The sequence below is a fragment of the Narcine bancroftii genome, unplaced genomic scaffold, assembly GCF_036971445.1.
Source record: "Narcine bancroftii isolate sNarBan1 unplaced genomic scaffold, sNarBan1.hap1 Scaffold_166, whole genome shotgun sequence".
Taxonomy (NCBI): domain Eukaryota; kingdom Metazoa; phylum Chordata; class Chondrichthyes; order Torpediniformes; family Narcinidae; genus Narcine; species Narcine bancroftii.
In genome coordinates this window covers 2,385,949-2,413,373 of record NW_027211901.1, presented here as the reverse complement: position 1 = coordinate 2,413,373, position 27,425 = coordinate 2,385,949, and the positions used below count along the sequence as shown (strand labels likewise).

Here is a 27,425-nt window from a genome sequence, read left to right as displayed (position 1 = left end):
GCTGATCCCCGAGTCCTCCCCACTGCCGCCGCTGATCCCCGACCCCTCCCCACTGCTGCCTGACACATCGATTCCTCCAGACGCTCGAGATTCCAGCCGGCTTCTCTGAGCAGGGTGTCACGGTTGATGTAGTGGTTAGGGCAATGCCTTTACATGGCCAGTGGTCAGGACTGGACCTCAGTTTGAATTCTGCGCTGTCTGTCAGAAAGTTCTCCTCCTCGTTGCTATCAAGTGGCTTCTGTGTTCAATCTTGCCTTTGAAAGTTCTTCTGCATTCAGGACAGGTTGTTCCAGATGGCAGATCAGGCTTGGGTTGGTACGGCCTCTCCTCTCATCTTCTTCTATTTCTGCACATCTGCTGGCTTCAAAGGTTGCTGTTCCCTCTCAGATGATGGTTTGCCAGACCTTTCTGTCCATGGTTCATCCACCCTTTGACAGGTCTTGTTTTTCATCCTGCAGGGTGTCTAGCCACCCTCCTCACCAGGCAAGCCTGATGGGGGAGCCGGTTTAGTCGCCGACCACTCGACCATGCGACAGGTAGTACTGGGTTACATGGTACCAGTAGCACTCAGGCGAGTGACCTGACACAGATCCTTGTTTACTCTTCACTTCATGCAAAAAGGCTCCCAAGTACTCATGTTGACCATGACTGTGGCCAATATGCCTTTGTTGAAGAGCCTCAGGATCCGTACTTCCATTTCAGTTCATCTAATACTAGAAGGGGTGTCCTATAGTTGTTTCCTTGATGCAGAGTTAAAGGCTTTGGTGTGGGTGATGAATGATGTGTACAAAGGTTGGATCTGTTCACTACATTTTTTTGGAGTTGTCGAATTTTTAGGTGTTGGCAGAAATCTCCTTGAACTTTGTTGAGATCCTCCAGGACTGGATGTAGAAATACCTGAACATGTTGATTGTGGCTGCCTTATTGACAGTTGGTCCTGCTACCAGCTCGACTTCCAGCACAAGTTGTTGTCCTCCCTTCTGCGCTTCACGAATCTACAAGCAATGGAAACAAAAGTCATTCAAGGGAAGAGATGAACAGAGCTGAGGAAGATCACGCGAAGACGACCAATGGTCTTCAGCTCAAAATCATCTTCACTTTTTCGTAAAGATTCAGAGACAATAGAAACCCATTAATCCCCTATCCCTCTATCCCTCCCCCTTCGTCGACAACTCTTCCTCCCTCTCCCTCCCTCTCCTTCCCCTCTAACTCTCACTCTCTACGAATATCCCTCCCCATCCTCAAAAACTCTCCTTTCCTCTCCCTCTCCTTTTCCCCTCACCTTCTCCCTCTATCACTCCCCTTTCCTCAACAACTCTCCCTCCCTCTACTTTCCTCTCCCTCTCCCCCTCACCCTCTCCCAAAATCCCTCCCCTCAAAAAATTTCCCTCCCTTTCCTCCTCTTTCCCCTCTCCCTCTCCTTCCCCTCTCCCTCTCCTCCTGCCCTCACTCTCTCCCTATATCCCTCCCATTCCTCAAAAACTCTCCTCTCCTTTCCTCTCCCTCTCCTCCTCTTCCCCTCACCCTCTCCCAAAATCCCTATCCCTTCCTCAACAACTCTCCCTCCCTCTCCCTTTCCCCCTCCTTCCCCTCCCTCTCCTTCCCCTCCTCACCCTCACCCCATTACTCCCCCTTCCTCGAAAACTCTCCCTCACTCTCCTTTCCTCTCCCTCTCCTTTTCCTCTCCTCCTCTTCCCCTCACCCTCAGCCTATATCGCTCCCCCTTCCTCACCAACTCTCCCTCTCTCCTTTCCTCTCCCTCTCCATCTCTTATCGCTCTCCTTCTCCTCTTACCCTCACACTCTTCCCTATATCCTTCCCCATTCCTCGACAACTCTCCCTCCCTCTCCCATTCCTTCCACTTTCCATCTTCTTCTCCTCCCCCACTCTCTCCCTATATCCCTCCCCCTTCCTCGATAACTCTCCCTCCCTCCCTCTCCTTCCCTTCCCCTCACAATCTCCCTATAACCCTCTGCCTTCCTTGACAACTATCCCTCATCCTCTTTCCCTTCTCCTTCTCCTTCCCCTCACCCTCTCCCTATATTCCTTACCCTTCCTCGACAACTCTCCCTCCCTCTTCTTTCCTCTTCCTCTCTTTCCCCTATCCATCGACTTCTCCTCTTCCACTTCCCCTATCCCTTCCCTTCTTTGACAACTCTCCCTGCCTCTCCCTCTCCTCTTCCCCTCTAACCCACCCCCTTCTTCGACAAGTCTACCTCCCACTCCATTCTTCTCTCTCTCCTTCCCCTCTCTTATGCCCCTCACCCTCTCCCTATATTCCTCCCCCTTCCTTTACAACTCTTCCTCCCTATCCTTTTCTCTCCCTCTCCTTCTCCACTTCCTCTCCTTCTCCTCAAACTCTCCCTGTATCCTTCCCCCCTTCCTCGACATTTCTTCCTCTCTCCTTCCCCTTTCCCTCTCCTCCTCTTCCACTCACCCTCTCTCCCTCTATCCCACCGCCTTCCTTGACAACTCTCCCTCCCTCTCCTTCCCCACTCTCTCTCTTTTTCCTCTTCCCTTCACCCTCTCACTATATCCCTCCCCCTTCCTCGACAACACTCCCTCCCTCTCTTTTCCTCTCCCTCTCCTTCCCCTCTCCCTCCTCTTCCCCTCTCCCTCCCCTGAGTGAGGTGCTGGATTTGGGAGGGGGGGAGGTCAAATGCAAGGGAAAGTCTACAATATATCCTTTCTAGCATTGATGGAGAGAAGGATTTTGAGCTGAACGCTCTCTGCACCCTGAAAGAGACAACATGGTGGAGAGGATTGTAAAAAAACATCCAGCCTGCTGGACTTCATGATTTGGGGAACTGAGTGTAAAAGTTGGTGAGTCAAGTTACAGCTGTATAAAATTTTGGTTCGCCGCATTTGGAATATTACGTAGTGTTCTGGTCCCTGAATTCACGGGAGGATGTCGAAGATCTTGTAGACCTCTATCACGTCTCCTCTAATCCTTCTACACTCCAGCTCTGCGAACCTTGCCTCATGAGAATTGTTTCCCAATCCAGGCAGCATCCTGGTAAATCTCCTCTGTCCCCTCTCCTTCCTATAATGAGGTGACCAGAACTGAACATAATATTCTAAGTGAGTCATACCAAAGATTTATAGATTTGCAACATGACAACTCTACTCCTGAATTCAAACCACCTATGAAGGAATCTCAGCACACCATAATCCTTCTTCACTCTTCTATCAAACTGTGCGGCAACCTTGAGAAATGTGTAGATTTGCAACCCAAGGTTCCTCTGTTCATCCACACTCTTAAGTAACTGACCATTAACTCTGGACTCAGCCTTCTGGTTTGTCCTTCCAAAATGCATCAACTCTTAGTTATCTGGATTGAAATCCATCCACCACTTTTCTGCCTAACTCTGCATCCCACCTTCATCATTTTGTAACCTTTAACAGCCTTCATCTCCATCCACAACTCCTCCAAACCAACCTCCGTGACATCCGCAAACTTACTGACCTATCCATCCGCCTCTTCATCCAGGTGACATGAAAATCACAAAGAGCAGGGGTCGCAGAACAGATCCCTGCGGCACCAACCTCCAGGCAGAATACTTTCATTCCACTACGACACTCTGCTTTCTTCCGACATGACAGCTTTTATTTCATGCAGGTAATTTTTCGCTCATCCCATGACTCAGGACTTTCCGAAGGAGTCTCCTGTGACCGACCTTCTCAGACGCCTTGCTAAAATCCTCGTAGACCTCATCTATCACCGTACCCTCATTAATTTCTTTTGTAACCTCCTCCAAAGACTGAGTTAGATTTGTGAGGCCCAAGCTTGCCTTCACAAAGACATGCTGACTATCCTTGAGTAGAGTGTATTTCTCCAGATCTTCATAGATCCCATCCTTAAGAATCCCTTACATTAGTTTACTCACCAATAATGTAAGACTAACCCTAATTCCCATGATTCTCCCTATTACCTTTTTTAAACAAGGGGACTCTATTTACCATTCTCCAATCCACCCGAGTCGCGCTGCCGTCTATCTCCCTCCTTGCCCACATGAGTGGTGCTGCTGTCTCACCCCCCCCCCCACTCATCTGGGTCACGCTGCTGCCTCTCCAACCCACCCCCCCACCCCTTCACCAAGGGTCGATATCGACCACTTTGGAGACCCCTAATATGTTATTTAAAGTAACTTAATGTCACTTTATTCGATTCAGCAAAGAGTGGGGCAGGGAGGCAAGGTTAGGGGGGCTTTACTAAAGCTCAGCCTGGAGTGGTAGTTAATCCGCCACAGTTGACATGGCGTTGCAGTCGTGCTCCAATCTTCAAATATGCCTGGATGCAGCAGGCATGGATAATTGCCGATGATTTGCCACAACCCATTTTTTATACACTTGTGGATGCATGAAACTATGCACCAGCTTTGATCTTTTTCAAACTTCGAACATGCGAGGCAGAAGCTTTAATAGTAAGAACCCATTTACTTGTTTCAGATGGTGAAGAGAAGCAACATCCACGTCATTCTGTGCATTTCTAAATGGCACATTGGGGAAGTAGTGAAATCAAATTGCATGAGTGGATGCAATTGCTTTGGATGAGACCTTAAACCACATCCTATATGGTTTTTAAAGAACATACAAGATTCTATCGTACAATAAATTCTGTTCTTTACCCGGCCTCGGGCCTAGTCGGTTCGAGCAGTGAGTCGGAGGAGGCGGAGACCAGAGTTTGGGCAGTGTTCGGAGGTGGAGCGAGTTGAGAGTGACAGGTTTAATTGGTCAAGGCCGATAAAAGGAGGGAAACGCAAAGGAGAGGCCAGCGAGGAGTGGCCCAGTGAGTAGTGGCCTGGTGAAAGAGTGGGGTTTCGAGGCTTTGGCTCGAGAGGGTTCAGCGAGTAGAGGCTGAGGTCGAGTGTATCTAGATTAAGGTAAGACTATATTTTTTTTGTTATTTTCTCTTTCTAAGGTGAGGGGGAAGAGAGAAGGGTTGAGTGTGAGAGCAGTTTGCTCTTTTCAGTGTCAGATGTGAAAGGTCCTGGAGTCTTCGACCTCCTGGACATCCACGATTGCACTAGGTGTACTGAGCTGCAGCATCTCAGGGACCGTGTTAGGGAATTGGAGCTGCAGCTCAATGACCTCGACCTGGTCAGTGAGAGTGAGGCCATCATAGATAGGAGCTATAGCCAGGTGGTCTCAACAGGGCCACAGGAGGAGGATCAGTGGGTTCCAGTTAGGAGAGGGGAAAGGGAAGAGACAGATACAGGAGGGGGCACCTGTGACTGAAGCACTCAACAAATGGTACACCTCCTTGAGGAGCATTCAGGCTGGGGAAGGAATCAGTGGCTGTATCTCTGGCACAAGGTCAACCTCTGTTGCCCAAAAGGGTAGGGAAAGGAAGAGGAGGGTAATAGTTATAGGGGATTCGATGGTCAGGATGACAAATTGTGGATTCTGTGGATACGATTAAGGAAACAGATTGGTGCCAGGGTCTGGGATGTAACTTCCTGTGTCATTTCAGAACAAGTTGGATAGCTGCCTGGATGTGAGGGGATTGGTGGTTTATGGACAGGGAGTGGGTAAGTGGGGCTAGAGGAGCCCACTTAAATCGGTGTGGTCTCGAGGGGCCGAGATGTCCTGTATCTGGACTGTAATTGTCTCAGCCAAGATTTATCTTGCAATCAACATCATCTGGTCATTCCTGCATTGCTATTAGGGACCAGTTATGTGTGCAAAATAGCAATGTTTCTCAACTAGGTCAACGACCCTGCTTCATCAATCCAGAAATAAAACATTTCCAAAATCGCAGTGGTGAGAAGTGCCAGGTAAAAGTAAACCTTCAAGATCTTCCACTTGGACATTTGTCCGTTCCAACGTCCTCTTCTGCTCTGATGTTTCCTGACGCAAACGCTGGAATCTCTGTTCGATGGTAGCTAAAATGAACACAAGGTTCTGTTACACATACATTTAAAAATGTCTTCAAAGATTTACCATGTTTCCGGTGTTTTCTTCCCAACAAACACATTTTTTTGGTTTGGAGAGAGAACTGTGGGTTTAGTAATATTTAAAGCAATGCAGAACAGAAGATGACGAGAGAAAAGGTGAGCAAGGAATGAAAAAAGTTTGGAGGGAATCAGCGTGAAATAGCAGACAAGTGAAATGAAGAACAGTGAAAAGGAATGGACATTTGCAAAAGAAAATGGAGAGAGAAAGAGAGGGACAGTTGTGCAACTCTGTTGAAAACATGTTGACTTCAAGGCCTTTTACTCATCGAGAGGAGCAGGTGAAGTGGGGGGGAGCTGGGGCCGGGGAGGAGCAGGAACAACAAAGAATACCCTGCTGAATAGAGAAGACTCTGAGAGCAGCTGCAACCGTTCTCACCAGAACTCTATCCCGCCCTTCAGGTGCTCAGATGCATGGATCTTCAGTGCCCTCCCAGCACAGCATGAGAAATCCCCTCTCATTGGGGGGGTCTTTGAGACATCACAGCCCTAAACACTTCCTTGGCTGCATGTTTGCCAGATGTTCACACTTGGTAAATGGCCGCTGCTTAACCTTCTACCATTTCTACATACCCTCTATTTCTATTAATAACTGATCAACAAGACAAACAGAAAATATAGAATTTCTGAGGTTTAGGAAAGGAAACAAAAATGTATAAAAATAAATGAGCTGATAGAGCATCTGGAAAAAAGAAAAGCAACATTAACATTTCGATGGAGCTCGTGACTTCTCCGCCTTGCTGGCATATTTTAACATATGTTTCCTATTTCCAGTCTTGTTTCTATGATTGGAAGTTGTCTGGTTTCCAATCATTCAATCTTCTCTTTAATTGATGAGCCACGGACAAGTATGCATGACTGGAGCCTGGCTGCTTTATTAAATAATCGCAGAGCATCACTTTCAACGAATTCACTGCAAGAATTCCCATTTGCCGCCATTTTCATTTCCAACGCTCCAAATATGGTTCTCAATTCAGTACCTTTAATGCAACAATTTTATAAGACCCAACACTTCTAAGATGCACCACTCGAGCAGAAATTTCATTCAATAAACACACATTTTGCAATACTATTGCGATTCTGGCCTACGAGTCTGAATCACTGACCACAATTCAGTGGAGAAAGTTCGATTGAACTTTCTTAAATACTGCATTTTATTCAAACATTGAAGTGTGCACAGTTCTTTAGTAAATGGTCATTTTCAGAGCTGTTTATGAAATGATAGCCTATTTATGACGTGCTAGGTAAAGATGATTCAACATTTGAAATCCAATCAATTGCAAGAAATATTTTAGAATGGTTCAAAGAGGTTGGTGGGTCCCCACTGGTAATTTGCACAATTTGAAAATGTCTAATTTACCAGCTGGAAGCATCACTTGTATTTGTTGGAATTAGAGAACCACCTTTTGATCTAAACATCAAATGTTGAAATGGTACCTGTGGTCTTTCGAAGCTGGACTATATTTGGAACAACGTCATTGCTCAAATTCAGCAGGCACTTTGCTGCCTCCTGTAACTTTTCGACACCATCTTCATGTTCAGAAATTTCTCCCTGAAGAACCTGTGATTTCAAAATGACACAATGACTCATTCACAATAAAATTAATATTTATTTCTGTATATCTTAGATTTGCCGATGCCTTGGTTAATTTCGATATTGTCTTTGGGTCAAGGAGATAAACAGCCTGTGAAGGCGATTCTATAAATTATCATAAATACCAACAACTCTCTGGCCTGCTTTGGGGTGAGGAGGCGAACATTTTCAAGGACCCAATAACCACAGGATATTGGAATTTTCTCAAACAACCAGATCAAACTTTCTATTGATCATTACTCATTACTCATTAATGCTTCGAGGTATTTAATACGCCTGATGTTTGAGCATTTTCTGATGCTGTTGAGCTCATCATCTTTATCTTGTCTACATCTCTTGACCGGCCCTGAAGTCCCCTTGCAAACCATCAAGGTCACAAGAAAATATTTAAAAATGTTCTGATGCTTAGATTTACATCAGCATTGATAAAATAATGCTGAAGAACTCATTTGGCTTTTCACCACTAATGGACATAGATTTGGCTGCAGAGGGTTATTCTGCATTATCGTTTTTCTGCCTGTCTACTTTTACTCCAGATGACCCCTCTCCCCAATCCATCATCCTTCAAAGGTAAATATGTGTTCTCCCTCAGCAATCCGACCCGTTTGCAACTCCTATTCTCTCGAGCACTTAATGGCCCACAGCTTTTCTCCATGACCATCAATCCCAGGCCATTATTGCAATAAATGGTCCGATTTTTCTCTGACTGCAAGACCAGAAATGCCCTCCACCTCAATAAAGCAAAACTTTCTGATTTGTCTTTCTGATGCAAATTCCAATTCCTCAAACATCAACTCCAGTCAACATGATGCCATTAGTTTCGTTAATGATAGAAAAGGATAGGTCTGGGACTCGGGTTGAGATTTTAAATTGGAGAAAGGCCAATTTGAGGAAATTAGAAAGGAATGAGAAGGTGTTGACCTGGAAAAGTATGTGCGGGGTGAGTGGAAGACCTACAAAGGTGAAATTTGGAGAGTACAGACTTTGCATGTTCCTGTCAAGATTAGCAGGCTTAGGAATCTGGTTTGGAAGAAGAGAGGTGTGCAGCAGGTATAGACATCACAGAGCAAATGAGGTGCTTGAAGAGTATAGAAAATGCAAGAAAAAACCTCAAGAAAGAAACCAGGAAGGCTATGTGGATGATAATGGGGTAAATTGGATGAGTAAGCTTGCAGGTGTTGTGGACACTAAAGAAGGTTTTCAAAGCTTGAAGAGGGATCAGGACCAGCTGGAAACATGGGCTGACAAATGGAATTTAATGCAGATGAGTGTGAGGTGTTGCATTTTGGAAGGACAAGCCAAGAAAGGACATACATGGTAACCAGTCGGGCAGTGAGGAGTATGATAGAACAGACGGATCTGGGAATACAGACACCTCATTCTCTGAAAATGGTGTCACATGTGGATAGGGTTGCAAAGAGAACTTTTGGCACATTGACCTTGATCAATCAAAGGATAAAGTATAATTTTCATTGGTGAGACCCAATTTGGATTATTGTGTGCAGTTTGGATCACCTAACTGCAGGAAGGATGGCAATTGTGCAGAGATTGACTTGGATGTGGCCTGGACGTCAGGAGCAGAGTTGTAGGAAAAGGTTAAACAGGTTATGATTTTATTCCCTGGAGTGTAGAATGAGGGAAGAATTGAGAGAGAGATTTAAAATGATGTGGAGGACAGAGTAAATATAGGTAGGCTTGTTCCACTGAGAGCAAGTGAAATACAAACCAGAGGACATGGGATAAGGGTGAAGGGGATAAATTTAGGGGGAACATGAGGGAGAACGTCTTCACACAGAGTGAAGAGGTGGGAGAGTGGAACAAGCTGTCCGTTGAAGTGGTGACTGTGGGCTCAATTTTTAATTTGAAAAGAATTTGGACTGGTACATGGATGGGAGAGGTATGGAGGGCTATGGACTAGGTGCGTCAGAGGGCCTCGGCAGAAAAAGGGTTCGGAACAGACAAGAAGGGCCAAAGGGGCCTGTTTCTGTTCTGTAATATTGTAAGGTTCTATGGTTCGAATACTTCTTTGGAATAAATCAATCTCTGCCACTTTGCAAACAAATCTTACCTCCAAATGTGCTCCAAATCACCACTTTCCTCCCACCCCCCTTCACCTGTTCCTGAAACCCCCATCTATGGAGTTATCGTCTCTGCACCTGATGATCCCATTAATGATTTGCTGAGATTTTTTGCTCTGCTGTTATAATCTTGGAGGTCGTCCAAAATTCTGCCACCATTTTCTTAGGCCCCCATTAAACATGGATAAGGTCTGAGGAAACCCATACTGAAAATAGACACACAATGAGAGCAGAACTGTTTGGCTTCTTTGTTACAGTTTCCAATCTCGCCCCCACCATCTGGAAGCAAATTGGCTGTTGGATCTTCATCAGGCTCCCATTAAAACCTGATCAAGTTGGAATGAATGGAGCTCAACTTCCTATTTCAGGTGCCAAACTTACAACCTCCCATGTGGCCTTAACCACTGTTATTGGATGTGCACATTATCATTATTTCAAAGCATTCATCATTCTACTCGTAAATTAGAATAAGCAACATTACACAGTCATTTATGAAATAACAACTTTAATTTACCATGATATTTTCAAGTTCTTGCTGCAAGATTTCTGGATTAGGGATGGCCTCCAGCTGAACCATTCGTCTTTCTCTTTCTACTCTCTCTAGCCACAAACGCAGCTCATCTGCCTTCTCTTGCCATTGTTCAAATACCTTGGTGCTAAGACGGATTCCAAGTCCAATGCACTATAGAGTGAAAGAAATGAATGAGTATGTGGATTTTTAAAATGTACGATTTTGTGATGCGATCAAATATCGAGTGTCCAATCGATCCAAAATGGGTCAAGCGATACATTACTGGTCCATTACTTATGCCAACTATCATTTTTTTGTTCCCTGCATCAAGTTTTTTGAGGGTCACAGACAAAAAGGCAATGTTCACTCCTCACCAAAGGTGAAATGCCTGTTACCCTGCCGTACTGTTCCATTTTCTTGTTATGTCAATAAATCTTTTAATTAATATTTTGAGTTTGCTTTCAAAATAAACTGATGGTCAGGAATATATCAGAAGCAATGAAAACCTTCACAAATTTAGTGTGTCAGTGAAGATTAGACAGAAATTCTTTTGGGGCTGGGCTTGTTCCAGCCGAACACTCTGCATTTCTGTTATGCCATTCAAGCCTAACCCTTGGGTTTAGGACATACTGAGCCAGCGAGGTGACCTTTGTGGATTGGACACATTACACCGTGTTCAGTGACAAATGCACGTGGGAGGCCAGTCTGGAAAATCTTCACCAATTATGATCTGTTCGACATTTGATTTTATTAAAAGGAAATGAGTTCATGACTTATTTTCTGCAGTGGTCTCTGTCCAACTCGAGTGAGTTTGGCCACCAAGAGAGCTCCACAATACTGGAAAGATTTGATCATTGTTCCTGTTCTTCATGGGTATTAAAAATCACAGCCGCAAACCTTTTCCAGAGCCACTCTTAATAGACTAAAACTTACACAAGTTGCTCAGTCTATCAAAATGCTCTCATGTTACTGATCTAAAGTAAAATTGGAGTTTAAATGCTATTAGTCAAAAAAAAGGAGATATGTCATACTTCTGATCGAAGTGCGTTGAAGCGAGCATCGGCGCTTTCAACCGTCTCCTCCACACGTTGGCTTATGGCATCAGGATCAATTGGGATCTTGTAGCTTTCAATTGCATTCCTGATTTCAAAGAGAAAGGCAGCATCGAAGAGACTTTTCCAAGATCGTCTGAGGTATCTTAGATCCCCTTTGAGAAACTGAAGATCATTGAAGAGGAATTTCTGCTTCTTAAGTTTGAATGTCAATGACGTGGAGTCAAATTCCTCAGCTTTTATTTTTCGTAGTTCCTTTTCTGAATGAATCATTAATGTTTCAAATTCATCATGATCTGTTTAAAGGAATATAATGGTGAAATAATCAAAATGATCAAATAATACCAGATTATATAGACTTTGACACATTGACAGGATCCTGTAATAATTACAAGTTGGGGTTATTCCAAACCACATGTAGCTTTCAGTTGTCTTACTTAGAATTCTTTTTAACTCTCAGTAAATAGTATTTTATAGTAATCTGGAAAATAAATGAATACTTTCCCTCACCTTTTCGGAACTTCTGCAGTTCTAGATGCAGATCCTCAATCACGTTTAATTGAGAATCTGCACTTGATAAAGCGGATTCGTACTCCTCCATCAAGACATTCAAGTTCTCCTGCAGTGCAACTTCCTCGTCTCGCAAAGGGTCCTGGACATTTTGTTCCAGGAAAGTCTGAGCTGCCTCTATGGCCAAAACCAACTCTTGCTCTTTCTGGGACAACTTTTGGCGATGTTCCTAGGAAAGAAACAATCCTAGGTTCATTTTTATTGCTCCAAGTTGTCTTGGGGGAGGTAAGGTTTCTATTTATTGCATTTGCAATTGAAATAAAATATTCAGGTTTCCCAATTTATTAAAAATCAGGGTACCAAAACACCCTTAAATACACACAGGAAACGTACTTCAAGTCCAGAAATCTAAATGGTTTTATGCTTTCGGAGGTTTAATCAACCACCTTGATCTACAATTCTTTGCTTGTGTCAAAGGATGAATCCTGCTGAGATGGAGTAGAATATATTCCATATTTAATTTGACTGACAAGAAAATAAATCCTCTCCTTCAGTATTTGTACACAGTCCCTTCCCTGTCAAACAGACTTACTTTTATTTAAACTTAAGCACATTAAACTTTTGTCATTTGAATGATCTCATCCTTAACTTTCAATTCAGGGATTTAATATTCTTTCATGATGTGTAAAAGAGAACACGTGAAATCTAACGAGGTGACTGTGATCTAGTCAGGAGAATGTGAACTAGTTTGTAACTGTGTAAGAATGCACCCTTCTCACTGAAGTAACTGTGGGGTGGATGTCTATGTATATGAGTGTGTCAACATTTTTAAGAGATGGTGGATCTTCTTGTCTTTTTTCTTCACTGGTATCACTGTTTCCTTCACGCCAGACTTGCACATCTTCGCCCAGTGGTTTGCTATGCCGTAGGCTCCACATTCAGAACCGTATGCGGGGCAATCATTTTGGTCACGGAGGGGTGTTGTCCGCTGCCCTTCCTACAGGTCCTGGGGGTGGCACTTTTCTGATTGTACTTTTTATAGCATCAACCCTTCCTTCTCTTTGCTGTGGGTGGGTCTGCATTGATAGGGATTTCATTTGCGTCCTCGTGGCTTTGAAGACTCTGGCTGTGTCAGAGTCTTTGGCCAATTTCAAGCTATCCTTCCCTAGAAGAGACTTTTGCACTTCAGGATGGGCATATTAGTGGATCAGCTAATCTTTCCTCTATATCCTTCCATCTGCATTTTGCAGCATTAATTTTTGGTGTAGTAAGGAAGTTAGTAACAGTCTCATCAGTCTCTTACACAAAACCTTGAAATTCATTGCATTCAAGTCTAGGATTAGAGCTGAGTTCAAGGTGAGAAACAACCTTTGCAAATATCTGCTCTGGATCATTTTTCTCCACCCCGTAAGCTCTCAGCTATTAAATAAGTCACGGCCTGGCTCCCCTGTCCAGACATGTATAGAAGTAACCTTGTCCTCGCTGTTGCATTTTTAAAATAGCTTTTCACTGCTAAATTGTACATCTGCTGAAACGTTTTAAACGATTCAACCATGTCTTCAGCCTCCCGTCCATCACTGGGTGAACTGCTATTGCACCAGCCATTCATTTCCAGGTGTACTTTTTCTCTTCTTCCCCTTCAGATTTCAGTCACTTCCAATCAATTTTATAGTTTTATTCTTGTTCTCTTAGACCGACCACTGCCAACATGTTCTGTCTCCGTGTTACCTGGGAGGATTCTTAAATAACTTAAAGATGCAAGATTCAAATAACAGAAGGGAGTTTACTTACTGATGCCTTCCACCATCTCAGGAAACTGTTCACACTCATACTCATGTATAGGTGCCCCCCAGTAGTGCACGACGGTTACCACAGTGAGAAGGGTGTATTCCTAGGAAGTTACAAAAGAGTTCACATGATCCTGACGAGATAACACACCCGTCTCACTGTCGTAAATGTCGTGCACCAATGTGGGGTGCATGTCTATGTGAGTATGAACATTTCCTGGCATGGTGGAAGGCATCAATAAGTAAAATCTCTTCTGCTATTTGAATCTTGCATCTCTAAGAAGATGCAAGATTCAAATAGCAGAAGAGATTTTACTTCTGCTATTTAAAAAGCCTCCCACACAGAGACATAACGGTGACTTTATTGTATTTATCTTTACCATTTGGTTCAACATCCTTTGGACTTGACAAGACTTTATTCAAGTCGCCTTATTCCAAAACAAACCAGGCTGTCAAGCACACACAGGGCAATAATTTGCATACATGTTAAGCAATGCTTTACGAAAAGAAGATAACATCAATTGGTAAATGTTTAAAGATCTTTGCTCTTTTTTAACGATGAAAATCTGACTTGAGCACTGCATATTAAGGAATGACAAACGTGAAAATCTATCCCCATTTGAGTGAAAACATTCTGGGTAATTATCATTTTCACATTAGTGCTTCAAGATGCAGGTGTCCCTGCCAGGGCCCAAACTGAACGAACGGCAATATCTTTCCCAGTTAGAAGGGAGAGGAGTGTGGAGGGGAATCAGCAGGTAGTAATGTTCCTACGGACCTAATGCACGTCCCTCTCCATGTCAGAAGGCTCCTCTTTGGACATATTCTTGGAGTCGAGTAGATGTCGTTCACTCCGTTGATAGAATACAGGACTACCTCAGTGGAGAGAATGAATGGAGGGCTAATCAAGCCAACTGCTTTGCTCTGCTGTTGAGGTCCTTGGGCCCTTTGGGAATTGTGCTCATCCAGTCAAGTGCGGAGCAAAGGTTCGCCACCTACTGCTTGACAGGTAGCCTCTGATCTGTTTTAGTCATCACAGTACTCAAAGTGGCTGGTCCATGTTAGGACCACAGTGAGAAGGAGACCTGGAGTCATGTGACAAAACCCAATTGAAGTACCATTATGCAGGTTATTGGTGAACAATGCCACTTTATGTCACAGTGTGTGCGACACACTTTCCATCGGGCAGCTGATTAAATAAAGTATGGCTTTGTCCTGCTTTTGGTAGATGGACCAGATACCTGAAGAATTTGCCACTTTGTCAGAAGGATGTCAGTGGATCAACTGTGACAAGAGGTGCAAAAAAATCTAGACTGAACTTCTCCAGTACTTCGAATGTGATGGAGTCTGGTCCTATTTGTCTGCTGCACTTGGTGTTCCTAAGTAAATCAAATAGGGTGAAAGTGATTTCTGTGATGGTGTCGGAAGAACCTGATGGAACATGCTAGAAAGTGTCTTAACCCCAACATTGTTATTCAGAAGCTGAGGCCTACCACCACTGAGAATGAGGAGACCCTTGGTCCCTCTTTTCCTGTTTACTGTTCATGACCCAGCCGGAAGGACGACAGAGCTCAAATTTCATCAGCGGTTAATTCTGTCTTTGGAATGTTATTTTTTTTTCTGCATTGCCTGCCCACTGTCCAGTGTTGTGAGATTATCAGTCTGGCACCTCATGTGCATCTGCATTCCCTATTAAACCATGGTGATGACTTGTCTTGGTTGTAATGGGAGAACTAACGATGGTAAGTAACACTTTCCTGCTGCAAATGTTAAAGGCCCATCGTACCTTTTGGCCACTGTGATTCCAGCTGTCAATTTATTCTGAATCTATCCCATTTAGCACAATGGTGCTACCACACATCAGAATTGAGGGAGCCCCTGGAGAAACATGGGATGAATCTTTCTGCTCCTGCTGTCACCAACAGTTGCCTCAACAACAGGAAAATTGTGGTAGTGAGGGGGTGTAGCCTTACTCACTCTCTTTTCCAAACCAATCCCTAGATCTGCACAAGGATCTGGCCTGGTTGAGTGGACGAACAGTGACGTTGCTACGCCAGAATTCATTCCGGTGGTGTATGCTTCCTCAACCCTTTTTGGTTGTGAATAGCTTGCATGGCCCATTCAATGGGTTATAAAGAGTTAATCACATGAGTGGGTGCTGGAGTTATCAAAATAGGGGAGGAGGTTCTTCCCTTTACAACATCAAGATCCACATTATCTGAGAATACAGCATTACTGAGGTGAAGAGTTTTTGTTAAGAAGCTGCCATGGTGAGATTGTTAGTGAAGGGCCTCTGTGACCATCGTCAATCACTGCCCCTTCACTAGTGAGTTAATCATATTCCCGTCATCTCTCATCACTTGCGTGACTGGGCCAGAGCAAAGAACAGAAAGTAGGACTGAGTTAGAAAAAGGATCTGCTAGATCTTTGAATAGGATTGGGAGAAGATCGTCAAAATTCAATTCAACATTATTTAGAAATTGTGTTAGTCATTATTTAAGTGAAATTTATTTAGTCGCCTTTCATCAAATCTGTACTGATCAGAGGTTCTGATGAAAAGTCCAATCCAAAATATTTTTACAATTGTTCGAATATACACTTATCCAAAACACCTGGAAGTGTTCATACCTTCAGGCCTTGCTGGTGGTCATTCAGTCTTTCGCCCATCTCAGCAAATGACCCCATCGCATCGTCCTCTTCCTCCATCTGGAAACCATCACCTAATGCGTAGAATTCGTCTTCGGTGATATGAACTCCATAGTGACCCTCGACTGCCAACCATTTCAGAAGATCACCTACTGTCTTCTTATGTTTTTGTAGGTGACCTTCTGTTGTTTCCTACAAATTGCAAAATCCTGTTAGTTTGAAGACGTGTTGTACTTTCCTGGCAGCAATTCCATATTCCCTCATCTATTTGCAAACCCTTGGGATTGAGGAGGATGTGAAACCACTTGAGTGGAAGATGCCTGTTTATAAACAGGGGCCATTCCACACCATTTCATCGGAATATGCACATGGGCAACACGTGGTCTTGCCCAGTCTTGGATCAATACGAAAAGGATGGAAAATACTAAAGACCAGCCTCCTATACACACACACGGGCATCGACGGAATTCCGCTTCATCATTTCCCTGCTCATGTCTCCCTAACACTGCCTTCATTTCTCGGGTCCCTTCGCCTAATCCCTCCCCTTTCATTTCAAAGGCCTTCTCTGCGTCTAAAGCAACTGCTACTGTTGGCGCTTTACTCCCTTCTACTGCATGAATTAAGTTAATAAATTTACAAATATTGTCTGTTGTGCGTCTTTTTTTAATAAATCCAGTTTGGTCTAGATTTACCATTTTAGGTACATAATCTGCTAATCTGTTTGCTAATAGTTTAGCTATTATCTTATAATCTGTGTTAAGTAATGATATTGGTCTATATGATGCTGGTGCGAGCGGATCTTTCCCTTGCTTTGGTATTACTGTAATTATTGCTGTTTTACATGAATCTGGTAAGCTTTGTGTTTTGTCAATCTGGTTGATTACTTCCAGGAGGGGAGGAATTAATAAATCTTTAAATGTTTTATAGAATTCTATTGGGAATTCATCCTCTCCTGGTGTTTTATTATTTGGTAGTTTTTTTTTTATTATCTATTGTATTTCTACTATTTCAAATGGTTCTGTTAATTTAATTTATTCCTCTATTTGTGATTTTGTTAGTTCAATTTTAGTTAAAAATTCATCTATTTTGCCTTCTTTCCCTTCGTTTTTAGTTTGGTATAATTGTTCATAGAATTCTCTAAAGTTTTCATTGATCTCCGTTGGATTATATGTGATTTGTTTGTCTTTTTTCCTTGATGCCAATACCATTTTCTTAGCTTGTTCTGTCTTAAGCTGCTATGCTAGAATTTTGTGCGTTTTTTCCCTTAGTTCATAATATTTCTGTTTTGTCTTCATTATGTTCTTCTCCACCTTATATGTTTGTAGTGTTTCATATTTTATTTTTTGATCTGCCAATTCTCTTCTTTTAGTTGTATCTTCCTTCATTGCTAATTCTTTTTCTATATTTACTATTTCCCTTTCCAACTGCTCTGTTTCCTGATTATAGTCCTTCTTCATCTTGGTTACATAACTTATTATTTGCCCTCTAATGAACGCTTTCATTGCATCCCATAGTATAAACTTATCTTTCACTGATTCCGTATTTATTTCAAAGTACATTTTAATTTGTCTTTCAATGAATTCTCTAAAATCCTGCCTTTTAAGTAGCATGGAGTTTAATTTCCATCTATACATTCTTGGAGGGATGTCCTCTAACTCTGTTGTCAATATCAAGGGTGAATGGTCCGATAATATTCTAGCTTTATATTCTGTTTTTCTTACTCTATCTTGCTTACGAGCTGATAACAGAAATAGGTCTATTCTTGAGTATGTTTTATGTCTACCCGAATAATATGAATATTCCTTTTCCTTTGGGTGTTGTTTCCTCCATATATCCAAAAGTTGCATTTCTTGCATCGATTTAATTATAAATTTGGTTACTTTGTTCTTTCTGTTAATTTTTTTCCCAGTTTTATCCATATTTGAATCCAAATTAAGGTTGAAATCCCCTCCTATTAATATGTTCCCTTGCGTATCTGCTATCTTCAAAAAAATATCTTGCATAAACTTTTGATCTTCTTCGTTAGGTGAATATACATTGAGTAGATACCAAAACTCCAAATATATCTGACATTTTATCATTACATATCTCCCTGCTGGATCTATTATTTCCTCTTCTATTTTAATTGGTACATTTTTACTGATTAATATAGCTACTCCTCTTGCTTTTGAATTATACGACGCTGCTGTTACATGTCCTACCCAATCTCTCTTTAATTTCTTGTGCTCCAATTCAGTTAAATGTGTTTCTTGCACAAATGTTATATCAATTTTTTCTTTTTTCAGTAAATTTAGCAGTTTCTTCCTTTTGATTTGGTTATGTATTCCGTTAATATTTAAAGTCATATAGTTCAATGTAGCCATTTCAAACTTTGTTTATCTTCCCTTTCCGTTTCTCCATCATCACCTTTCCTTCTTATCCATTTCTGTTTTCTTGTTTTGAACACTTTATAAGACAACATTTCTAAAACATCAAACATTTTCCTTATTCTCCTATTTAAAACTTCTTTAACCCCATTCTCCCCTCCCCCTCCTGAGTTGCCCTTTATCTCATGTTGGGCAAACACATCTCCCCTCTCCATTTGGATTTGCGAATTCACTCGCAAATGTCAACTGATTTTGCAGTGACCGTAACTCATCCCCACCCAGCCCCCCCCGGAAAAGATTTCAATTTTCATATGTAACAAAGGTCACTCTTTTAATTCCCTCCTTATTCCCTCTATTCCCTTTCATTCCCTTATTAATTCTTATCTATACTCTATATATTTTCCTCTAAATACGTATACATTCATGTATACACACACATACATACACATCTACATATATATATATATATATTTTTATATATATAATATATACATACATATACCCATATACACACATACATATAGTTCGTGGTCATTTTTACTCTCATTACATGTCTTCATCTCTCTGCTTGTTTTGTAGTTGTTCTGCAAATTTTCGTGCTTCCTCTGGATCCGAGAATAGTCTGTTTTGTTGCCCTGGAATAACTATTTTAAGTACCGCTGGGTAATTTAACATAAATTTATATCCTTTTTTCCATAAGATCGTTTTTGCTGTATTGAACTCCTTCCTCTTCTTCAGGAGATCAAAACTTATGTCTGGATAGAAAAAAAAATTTTGACCTTTGTATTCCAGTGGCTTTTTGTCTTCTCTTATTTTCTTCATTGCTTTCTCCAATATATTTTCTCTTGTTGTATATCTTAAAACTTTTACTAAAATGGATCTTGGTTTTTGCTGCGGTTGTGGTTTCGGGGCTAATGTTCTATGTGCCCTCTCTATTTCCATTTCTTCCTGTAATTCTGGTCTTCCTAGGACCCTGGGGATCCAATCTTTTATAAATTCTCTCATATTCTTGCCTTCTTCATCTTCCTTAAGGCCCACAATCTTTATATTATTTCTTCTAATGTAGTTTTCCATTATATCTGTCTTCTGAGCTTACAGCTCATGTGCCTCTTTAACTTTTTTATTAGATTCTTCTAATTTCTCTTTTGTCCTCTACTTCCATTTCTACGATTATTTCTCGTTCTTCCACATTCTCCACTCTTTTTCCTATCTCTGATATGACCATTTCTATTTTATTCATTTTTTCTTCTGCATTCTTAATTCTTCTTTTTATCTCATTAAATTCTTGTAATTGCCATTCTTTCACTGATTCCATATATTCTTTGAAAAAAGATACATCCATTGTCTTGCCTTTCTCTTCTTCTTCCACTTCTTTCTGTTCTTCTTCTTCTTCTTCCTCTGGATTGACTATCTGTTGTTTCCTTCTTTTCTTTTTACCTTCTTCTTTCTTGTTGTCGTTATTGTCTCTGTTCTGCACCAGCTGCTGTGCTGCAGGTGTCTCTCTCAGCTGTGGAGATCGACTCCGCAGCTGTTTCCCCCTCCCGTCAGTGTGTTTTTTTTCTTGCGCGGTTGCGCACTTTTACTCGGCTCTGTGAGCCATTTTTGTAGTCCCGAGCCCGGGACTTCCACTGACCTGAGGGAGCGGGCTTCTCTCTCCGCGGCGGGCCTCCTCGGACAGGTAAGGCCTTCACCTTCTTCTTCCGACGTTCTTTCTTCTTCTCTTCTTCCCGTTGTTTTCGACTTTTCTCTCTTCGCTGCCATTTTCTTCTCACCTTTATTTTTACTTTGTTTTAAATTTTAATCTTGTACCTTTGTGTTTTGTGCGTTTTTTTTTAACTTTTCCGGAGAGGGCTGGAATTCCCTGACCGGCCACTACTCCATCATGTGACTCCCCCAACTGGATCATCTTCAGCTGTCATCATTTTCTTAGTCACAGACCTAGTTACCGCACATGCAGGATATATCTCACCATCCTCTCTAACCACATCCTTACTAGGCCAATTTGTCAATCTTAAAACTGACCCAACTTTATTCCCCAGCAAAAACGAGACACCTTGCATGGGTAACTCCTACTACAACAGTTCCTTTGACTAATTCTGAATTTAGCACAACCTTGTGAAGCAATATTGACCCTACCTCATCTCCAACACCTTTAATCAAAGTTGTCTCCTCTGTGTCTGTCCTTTGATCCACAGTTAAAACGGTTTCTAACAACAATGACTGAGCAGCCTCAGTATCTCTAAGAATGTTAACTGGAACCTGTGGTTCTCCCTCCTTTATTGAGACAAAGCCCTCTGACACAAAAGGCTTGAAAACATCCATGACCTACTGATCAGGTTATGCACCTCTGCTCTCCTTAAATTCCACTGTTTCTGTATACATGGTTCTGGTTAAACCTGTTTTTACCTTTTCTGTTTCAAGACTAGACAGTCACACGACCAGCTTTCTTACACAAATGGCATATAAATACAGAAGTTCTGTCCTTTCCTACCTTTCCTTCATCTTTTTACTGAACATTTTCTCCAGACTTTATTTCAGCCCTACTATCCTGCTCCATCCTAACCTTATGAACAGGTTTATTAATCTGGTCCACATGAGCTCTCTGAAAATGCCTATTATTCTGGAATGTCCTTTTGTGAGTCTTCCTCAACAAATTTTCCTTCACATGTAATATTTCACTATTATAATCCTCTACGTTTGTACTTTTCTCATCCAATGTTTAACTTCAACAATTTTCAATGCCTCAGAAATAGCCATCAGTTCCTATTTTCTCACCTTCTGCAGTTCTGCAGGTGATGGTTGTAACAAAAATGTATCAACATCCATTGCTGCAGTTTTTCCAGACACAAGCTTTCTGTTAGCTTGTAAAAATAGCCTGCAAAAACATCCCAATCAACTAATAAATCATGAAACTGCAATGTTCAAATCCTAAAGGATGAGCCCCCATAAAATGTTACGGAGTCCAGATGACCCCAAAAACCAGTAGCAATAGATATGCACGACAACACAGGGTTATTTAAACAAAAGTAGTTTAGAATTTTATTTGAACATGAAAACAGAATTGAACTTTAACTTATTACTTAACCTACCTAACCCACTTAATCCGCCCTCAAATACTAAGTGCAGGTGAGTGTAATGTGTATTGAAGATTAGAAAAGTTCTTTGGATCACAGTCCAATCTCACTGGTTGCAGGCAATTCTTGCAACAGTGCTCATACATTAGCATTAACAAAGTTCACCAAGCTTTGGTGTTTAACAGACAAATGGTTACCACTCAGAAGGGCTCTTGCTGGTTTTCAGAGAGAGAGATTCCATTTCCAGAGCATCTGCAACTGATTTCTTCTTAATTAGTCTTTCTGACAGAACTTGCCCCCTTCAGGGTTCTCCGGATGATCCTTTTTCTTTCAGGCCATCTTTCAGACCACCAGTCTTCTCCTTTGACCAGGCAGCCTTCCAAAGTTTGGCAGCTTGTCCCTCTGGAACAGATTTCTCTGACTCCTTCTCTCTCACTCCCTCCCTCTCTGAGAGCAAAGCTGTTCTAACTCTGCCTGCTAACGCCACATGCTCTCCTAGGCAAGCTGTATGTGGATACTTTGTTGCTCCTTTGCAAAAAGCAGGATGCAATAATCCTGCTAAAATTCTGGCTTTTCAAATGTGTGTGTGTGGAAGCTGCTCGAGTAATTCATTCCAAGCTACCTCTAAAACTCTTGTCACACTGCACATTCAGAGATCTGAGAAGAACCCTTGGCCGAGCCAACTTTGCTTGAAAGTAAACAACAATCACTAGCGATCTGTGGTCGTCTCAGCCTTCCTTAAGATAGGTTGCAGACACCACCTTATCAATTAGTGCATTGGATCAGGTAGTGCCGGAAATACACAGAGAAGCCGCTGTGTGGAGATTTCACAGAAATACAGTTTAGAAGCAGGAAAGGATCAGATGTTATTGAACAACAATGAAAGGAACTATTAGCATGTGGTCTACAAAGTAACCTTCTTTTTGTATACTTTATTTAAAATCAAATTCAAAATCCACAATAAAATACATCATATTAACATACAAAAATTTCCCCCATATATACCCCCCTCCCACCCCCTCTCTTAGCTCCCTCCCATCCTCTACAACCTCAAACTAAAGAAACAAACCATCATAGTCGGGTTTGATGTCACCAATCAACCATGACATATTTAGACCCATACATTTCACAGAGGGACCCGCACATTAACAAAAATGGTAGACGGATGGCGTAAATTGTAAGTTATCTTTTCCAATGGAATACATGATTGCAATTCCATGTCCCATCTCTGAATACTTAATTCAATTTCATCTTTCCAGGTTATAGCTTTACATTTTCTCGCTACTGCCTATTCCAACTGAATAAATGCAATTTGAAATGTACCCAATTTCATTTCCAAACTCCATTTTACTTCATATGTCCCAATAAAAATTCCATAATTCCATTCAGAAAGGGTTTCACCTGATCACCTAACCATACTGAATGTAAAAAAGACCCTATCTATTCCCCACATTGAAAACACATATCCAAAGAGATAAATCTATACCTCTTCAACTTCTCAGGTGTTAAGTAAAGTTGATGAATAAAATTATAATGAACGAATCTTTATCTTACGTTTACTGGCTTAGTCACACTGTCCTCACATAATGTCATCCAATCATCCTGAGAAATTAAAACCGACAGATCCTTCTTCCTTTTACTTCTCACTTTATAAATATCCGACTTAGGCATCTTATTTTGTAATAAAGCATACATTTGTGTAATCAATCCCCTTTCCCCTCCTTCAATAATTGAACATTCAAATCTCTTCCTTCGAGGTAATCTCAAACTGTGTCCAAAATTATCTAGTAACAAAGTTGGTAACTAAGCATGGACCTGATCCATATTTTTCATTCCATCATTGATATGAAACAAAATTTCCAGCTTCATAACAATCTTCGGCCAAGATAATACCTTTCTTTTCCCAAATATTCAGGAATACGTGATTTATTTTTATACAAAGCTTATTTTAATACAAAGGGTTTTAGCCGAAATTTTGCCCTCAGCACCAATAGCAACGTTGGTCCGATACCATATTTCCATGAAATGTTTTAACACCGGTAAAGGATAATTTTGGAAAAGTTGAGCATTCCATTTATAAATAAACTGTATCATTCTTTGTTCATGAAGCTGAGCCATTTGGATTTTAGCCCAACGTAAAGATTGTTGTGATCCAACCATTCTATTAATAAACTTGAATTGTGCCGCTTCATAATAATCCTGAAAATGTGGTAATTATAAAACTCCAAGTCAATTTTTGTATAGATACTCTTGCCAATTTACCTTTTCATAATAAAGATCTTCCCAGCACATGGAAATCCTTAAAACCTTTTAGGAATCCCACATGTAATTGATTGACAAAAATACTGAATACGGGGGAAAACATTCATTTTAAAACACTGTCGTGATGGACACAACCAAGAAAGACTCAGCCACCACATTGAAAGCCATTAATGACGTTTTTATTCAAATTCAGCCCGCGCCCGCTTAAGGGCAGCCTAAGCTCAGTCACCTCGTGCATTGTGATATCAGAATCGCTGCCCCAGGCGTGCGCTGGGCAGGTGACTTGAGGCAGGGAGAAAACCTTGACAGCGCCATCTTCCCATGGCTGCTCCGCCATGTGGCGTTATACACCATGGGAGACTGCGCCGCCACATCGCCCTATTAAAGTTATCAGTAAATCTTTCCACCTATTTAAATCTAATTTAATTTTATGCTATAATAGTCTATAATTCAACTCATATAAATGATTATAATTATCATCTACATTTATCCCAAAATACTTAATTTTATCCAACCGCTTAAATGTAACAATATCTGCAGTTTGCAAAATCCATTCTTGTCAAAGGCATCATTTCACTCTTATCCCAATTAACCTTATATCCTGATAATGCACCACACTGTTCCAACCTTGCATGTAACCTTCCTAACGACTGCGTAGGATTTGTTAAATATATCAAAGCATCATCGGCAAATAAATTCATTTTATACTCTTCCTCATTCGCCTTAATATCTTTAATATCACTATCTTGTCTAATCATTCGCGCTAACGGTTCAATAACCAAAGCAAATAAAGCCGGTGACAAAGGACACCCTGTCAAGTTGATCTAGATAATATAAAGGAAGAAGATACTTGTCCATTTGTCACCACTCTAGCCAATGGATTTTTATATAAGGCCTTCACCCAACCAATAAAGAGTGGCCCAAATTTAAATTTTTCCAATACCTTAAACAAAAATCCCCATTTTACTCTGTCTGCAAGGTAACCTTGATTAGAGAGAGGCATTAGATTAGATGTATTTTTTAGATTTAATTTTTCGAGTTGTTTTCTTTTTCTTTTTATTCTTTTGTTTTGTACAATTTATTTCAATAAATGGGTTCACCATATAGATTATTTCTTATTACATTACAACTCCGATTATCTGAAAGGGCTGTGACCAACCGGCTGCTGCCGAGAGGCCGCTCTCCTGGACGACGGCAGGACAAGGGATTCTTCCAACCACTTGCTGGGAGTGAGTGGTGTGCAGTTTGATGGGAGAGTTGGAGAGAAAAGTCAATAGGGGAAGGTAAAGAAGGAATAGAAAAAGAGAGGGGAGGGAGTTACCTGAAACGAGAACAATCGATGTTCTAATTTCACGTGCAATAATTTTTTTTTCAACCTGAGAGGTTAGTTTGTCTCTGAAAAATATTTCAGATAAATGCAGATTCCTGATTTGTTTTGGATATCTTCATTTATTTGAATTTTTGTAAACTTTTGGATAAATGAGGATTTCAGCGAATCTGATTTTGGATGATTGGAGTTGGAGTGTAATTGTTTTGGAGGTTAACAAGTCATCCTGAATGTAGTTTCATTAACTTTGTTTTCTTCGCGTGTCCTTACTCGTAATGGAATGAATTGTCACGTGGTTTTCAGATTTCTGTATGTATGCTTATATGTTAAACTCAATAAAAACATTTTACCAAGAACAAGCATGTGGTCTTGCAGGTAAAAGTCACAGTTAAAACTTAATGACTATTTTCAAATCCACTGCAAAGCATTATCTTCATCATGTGAACCATGGCAGTGAACAGAACAAAAGTATCTGGAAAAAGCAAGGCAAAACACCTTTCAGGATTGGCCCAATGAACATTGGTTCAAGGGTTGCTGAAGGCATTGCAACTGAACACATGGCACAGGGTCAATCCCCAGAGACATTCAGATTTTACACCTATACACTCAAGGCTGAGGTTTCTGACTTGAATTTGATGAAAGGCAAACCACAGATTCTTGGTGCATCTTTACGAAGAACACTCTTGTTTTGATTTCAGCCAGAAAACCAGGACTCCAGTCTTTCATCAGTCTTTCTTCCAGGGCAGAAACCAAAGGAAAGGGCACATTCTTCTGGGGGTCCTTGGTTAATATTTACTCTTAAATCACCATGGCAGAAACACAGAACATAGAACACTGCAGCATAGTACAGGCCCTTCAGCCCTTGATGTTGTGCCAACCCATATATTCCTTCCTAAAAAAAGCACTAAACTCTCCCTACTCCAAAACAATAAAGAGAATTTAATTCCTGCCTTTGACAGCCAATTATTCCCAGAAGAAATATTAAAAATAATTATACTTCAAATGTAACAACAGAAAATGTTGGAAATAGTCAGCAGGTTGGTCACCTCCTGACTTGCTGGGAGTTTCCAGCCTTTTCTGTTCTTATTGAAATATCCAGTAATTCCAGTTTTATCATTTACACTTTAAACCTTGGGGATCCTTTGTGCTGTGAAAGGAAAGAGAATGTTTTTCATTTTAATTTACAAAAATAAGACTATCTGGACCCATTTATTAAGTAGGAATGTATAAATTCCAAGTAGGATTCACTTGTTGATGACCTTGTTTAAGTTTCAGAATAAATGAAGCACCCAATCTGTAGATGCTTTGGAAAAAGATAAGACAAAGCGTAACTGATTTACCAACACTGAATTGGAGATAATTAGCTGCGAAACACCAAGCTCTCCTTATAGGATGAGTGTCTGATGTTTACGTGAGTAATGAACCTTGTGCACACAGTACAACTTATGTTCATTTCGACATTGCCTCATAGAAGGTTTCACACGTGACCGAGAGTACCTGCTGCGTGTTTTCTTCCCTGCGGTCGACATTGAAGTCTGACGATTCCTCCGCAGCAACTCGGGAATGAAACCACCTGCCTCTGATCTTCTTGCAGCAGTTGCACGTCATTCTTTTCCGAGGAGTGAGGGATCTCCTACTCTGCTCCTCTTCCCCAGCCACTCGTGCCACTCGTAGACAGCACAAGGCATTGCCCATTCTCCTGCAAGTCACACGCGAGGTGTTTCCAGTGACGTGTGATGTAGTAATTCAAATACGTCACCACCGTGAGCCTCACTTGGCCAAAAAGCCCTGGTATTCGGCAAAGACTGTGCCACGCGCTCGCACCACGTTCAACCCTCACAATGGACACGACTGCAGTCTCAGCAACTGGGTTTGCTGGCTGTGTGATGTCATCAATGGGTTTATTGTTACACAATAATACAGAAAGACAAGTGAAACCATGGCAATCTCCCAATATTTACTCTCTCGCTATGATGTCACAATGAGACCCCAACCCCCCCACATTCTCGGAATGAATGTACTCAAGGGGCAGTTTATATTTGAGGGTCTCCCGCCAACCATTGTTGTCGGGGCAGCCAGGTGGACTCCTCTTGTCATTGCCCCTCCCTCCCAGGTAGTCTGCACCCACCTGGATCGGGTGCCAGGGGGCTATAAGGAGATCGGGGAAGTGATTGATACCCTCCTCTATGAGGGGGTGTGATAAGACAGCCCAATCTGGCCTGTCTGTAAGAAAAATGACACGTGGTGAATGTTTTCGCAAATTG

General features: G+C 41.5%; 1 protein-coding gene across 2 annotated transcripts; it reads right to left on the bottom strand.

The window, feature by feature from the left end:
- Nucleotides 1-27,017, bottom strand: LOC138750566 (microtubule-actin cross-linking factor 1-like). 2 transcript variants are annotated; one of them, XM_069912672.1, is made up of 8 exons: nucleotides 26,659-27,017; nucleotides 16,115-16,324; nucleotides 11,700-11,928; nucleotides 11,169-11,485; nucleotides 10,141-10,308; nucleotides 7,392-7,515; nucleotides 5,790-5,885; nucleotides 1-995 (listed from the first exon to the last, which is right to left on the bottom strand). In XM_069912672.1, exons 1-8 carry the CDS (start codon nucleotides 26,854-26,856, stop codon nucleotides 988-990), a joined length of 1,350 nt encoding a protein of 449 aa, XP_069768773.1. In that variant the 5' UTR covers nucleotides 26,857-27,017; the 3' UTR covers nucleotides 1-987. The 2 variants fall into 2 exon arrangements, with proteins under 2 accessions (XP_069768773.1, XP_069768774.1); XM_069912673.1 differs by lacking the exon at nucleotides 5,790-5,885.
- Between the last annotated feature and the right edge of the window lie 408 nt (nucleotides 27,018-27,425).